Raw genomic sequence first — 3,748 nt, forward strand, 5'->3', positions numbered from 1 at the left:
GTTTGGGGTGCCCAGAATTCTAATTAGTGATGGTGGATCTCACTTCTGCAACTCTCAACTTGAAAAGTTATTAAAGCATTATGAAGTGAGGCACAAGGTTGCTTCCCCATACCATCCTCAGACCAACGGCCAAGCCGAGGTTTCCAATAGAGAGATTAAGAGGATTCTTGAGAAAACAGATTCTTCTTCAAGAAAAGATTGGTCAACAAAGTTGGATGATGCTTTATGGGCCTACAGGACCGCATTGAAGACACCAGTGGGAATGACTCTATTTCAGCTAGTTTGTGGTAAAGCTTGTCATTTGCCAGTGGAGATGGAACATAAAGCTTACTGGGCTTTGAAGTTTCTAAACTTTGATCCTACCTTGTCTGCCGAGAAGAGGAAGTTACAGCTTCAAGAGTTGGAAGAGATAAGACTAAAAGCCTATGACAACTCCAAGAATTACAAGGAAAAGGTCAAATTGTATCATGACAAGAAGCTTCTCAAGAGAGACTTTCAATCTGGTCAACAAGTTCTTCTCTTCAATTCTAGATTCAAGATCCTTCAAGGCAAGTTGAAGTCAAAGTGGTCTGGACCTTTCACCATCAAGGAAGTAAAACCTCATGGAGCCATTGAATTGGTTGGTCCTTCCTCGGACGATCTAGAAAGAAGTTGGGTGGTAAATGGTCAGCGGTTGAAACATTACTTGGGTGGTGAGATTCAGCGTCTCACCACAATTGTCCATCTCTCTGACCCTTGAGCATAACTGTGTCAGGCTCGTGATGTTAAACAAGCGCTTACTGGGAAGCAACCCAGCTTTCTAACCTTTTCTTGTGTTTGATTTTGTTTTGATTGCGTGAACTTAGTTTAATATGTTTTGAGTATAATCTGTTGGTTGTGAAAAAGGTGTTTTTAGCTTGTAGTTTTATGATTGTCATGTTTAGTTAGTAGGGTGTGAATGGTTGCATTGGTGCACTGGTTGAGTGTGTTATGAATTGGTTTGTTTTGAAGTGTGTGAATCTGTTTGGTGTGTTCTTGATTACTAGTTTTGAAACTGTTGCTTGGCATGCTTCATTTCACTTTTGAGTTGTTCATTGCAAAGCTTAGGAAGTGTGCTCTTAATTTCCCATTCTGGCACCCAATTTCACTCTCTCTGGATTTGACCAAGTTTGAATGACCATAACTTAGCAATCTGGATTGAATTGAACTTCAAGAATCATCAAATTCCAAAAAGAGCATGTTGAGTTGCCAAAATTGCAGCAGAGCTAAGTTCTGGTATGGCGCTCAAGCGCCCTCCACCTAAGGGCGCCCGGGCGCGCGACGTGCAGCACAACTGCCAAAGTTCTGCAGAACCAGGTTCTGATATGGTGCTCAAGCGCCCTTCTCCCAGGGGCGCCCGGGCGCGCGACCTGCTGTTTGGGCTTAGTTGCACTGTACTTATCTCACATAACTTCTTTTAACCCTATTCACTCTCACTTCACAGCAAAACACCCCATTCACGCCCCTTTTCCTTTGCAAGCCGCTCCAAATTCTCTTCTCCTCATCTTCCAATTTCAAAAAAAAAAAACCAAAACCCTCATCCACCCTAACTTGATCTTCACCACCACATAACCCCCTCAACTCACGCCCTTTCTCAATTGCAAGCCGCCCAAACCCTAATTCTTCAACCTATACACAATCTCCCCAAATCAATCCCACTTTCACACAACCCCATTGCTTATCTTATCCACCCTACTCAAAGGGTTTGAGTTGCAGCTGCTGCAAGGACCGCAAGCAACGTCCCTTTTTTCCCTCATTTTCACACCCCAAGTGCTTCGCCCCTTCTTCCCACTCAAGTAGGTTTTCGTTTCCTTCTGAAATGAGAGGTTCTTCGAATGTGCTAGTTCTCAGATTCGTGCCATGTGTGTTGTTGTTCACTGTTTTACTCTTTTCTGGTTGATTTCAATTGAATCTTGTTTCCACTACATTTTGAATTGTTGCACTTTTGATCCTTCTTGGCTGTTAGCAGTAACATTTATTGGGTTCAATTTTGCTCTTCTGGAATTGTACTTTGCTTTCACTGGTTCTGTAGTGGGCTGACAGGGAGATAGGGAAAGCCCTAGAACCTGCAGAATTCTCTGCAGGAAATTGCGCTCAAGCGCCAGTTTTGAGGGGCGCCCAGGCGCGCGTCAATTGCACAGCAGTGACCTGCACCTTTTGAGCTGCAGTTCTGCAGCAAAAATCGCGCTCAAGCGCCCATTTTTGAGGGGCGCCCAGGCGCGCGAAGGCTGCACCAGAGTGGCTGCAACAAATGGCATCCTCATCGGGCCCCAAGCGAATCAAATCTACTGCTGCTAATACTGAAAGAGGGCATAAGAGAAAAGCACAAAGTCACTCTCATCTCTTCCTCACCAAAGAGCACCGAAAGACCTTTACCACTGTGCAGAATAGAAAACTACTCATGGAGAGGAAGATTGTCCTTTTACCCAACGACGTACCACCATTTCAAGCTGAGATTAGGGGGAGACATTGGGGCACCCTAGCCACTTATCCAGCTCCTGCCAACATTGCTGTGGTGAGGGAATTTTATGCTAATGCCAGGATTTACTCTCAGGATGCTGACCCCTTCATGAGTTATGTGCGTGGTAAACGCATCCCTTTTGACGCAGACACCATCAACACTTTTCTGAACACAGTTTGGCATGGGGATGATGATCAATGTGAGTACAATCAACTGAAGGCAGGTGTCATTGATTATGAGGAAATTGAGCAAACACTCTGTATGCCAGGGGGCACATTTCAAAGAAACAAGCATGAACAACCCCTTAACGTCAAACACTCCTTCCTCACTTCCCTGAGCAAGCTTTGGATGTCTGTGATTCATGCCAACATTTCTCCATGCTCTCACGTTTCGGACATCAATGCCAACCGTGCTGTTCTTTTATTCTGCATCATCACTAGGAGATCTGTCAATTTGGGCAAATTCATTGCTAATGAAATCACCACTTGTGCTCATGCCCCTAGTGAAATCTCCACTAGGGCACCCATCATTGATCACCCAGCTGTGTGAGCTGGCTGGTGCAGACATCTCCACCCCTCCCTTTGAGGCACCCCATAAAGCAATTGATTTGGCTTACTTTGAAAAATATTGTCTTGATGAGGAAGACGTCATCATTCCACCCCCCCAGTCACCTAGGATCCATCGTCTCTCTTATCCTACTCGCCCTCCCACCGATCCTTACCAGATGTTTGACATGCAGTTGGCCCTCCTTGATGCTAAGTTGGAGGCAGTCAATAGGATTGGTTTGGTTCATGCGGAAATGATGCGTCACGTGTATGCCTCCTCTCACCCTGGGTTCATCACACCTGAAGAGTATGCCTCTCGAGTAGCCTGGCCTGGGGACCAGCCCCATTCTACCGGGGGAGGTGGAGCCAGCTCATATGGTGCAGCAGCTGATGATGATGAGCAGGAGGAAGCANATGACGAGGATGATGCTGATGAGGATGCAGATATGAGTGATTAGAGCACATCATGAGTTTCACAGGATCTGTTTTATATTGCTTTCTTTTGTTTTATTTTCTAGTTTAATTGCTGAACTTGGTTGAAATTTAGTTTTTAGTTTAGGATTTAATGAACAGTTTGTGTTCCAACTTGGATGTTTTAGTTGAGTTATCTGGCTTTATAGACTATGCTGATCCATGATGCTTATGCTTGAATTTGAAATGATGTTTGAGATGGATCAAGTTAGTTCAAATTGTGTTGTTGTCTTCAGGAAATGTATGAGAATGC

General features: G+C 44.6%; 1 protein-coding gene across 1 annotated transcript in view; it reads left to right on the forward strand.

Annotated features, from left to right (window-relative positions):
• Positions 1-739, forward strand: part of LOC106779344 — a 6,788-nt gene extending 6,049 nt beyond the window's left edge. Inside the window, exon 2 of the mRNA XM_014667436.1 lies at positions 16-739. Coding sequence (XP_014522922.1) covers positions 16-739 — 724 coding nt within the window. The remainder of the gene's footprint in view (positions 1-15) is intronic.
• Positions 740-3,748: the final 3,009 nt, after the last annotated feature.

This window comes from Vigna radiata, unplaced genomic scaffold, assembly GCF_000741045.1.
Source record: "Vigna radiata var. radiata cultivar VC1973A unplaced genomic scaffold, Vradiata_ver6 scaffold_194, whole genome shotgun sequence".
Taxonomy (NCBI): Eukaryota; Viridiplantae; Streptophyta; class Magnoliopsida; order Fabales; family Fabaceae; genus Vigna; species Vigna radiata.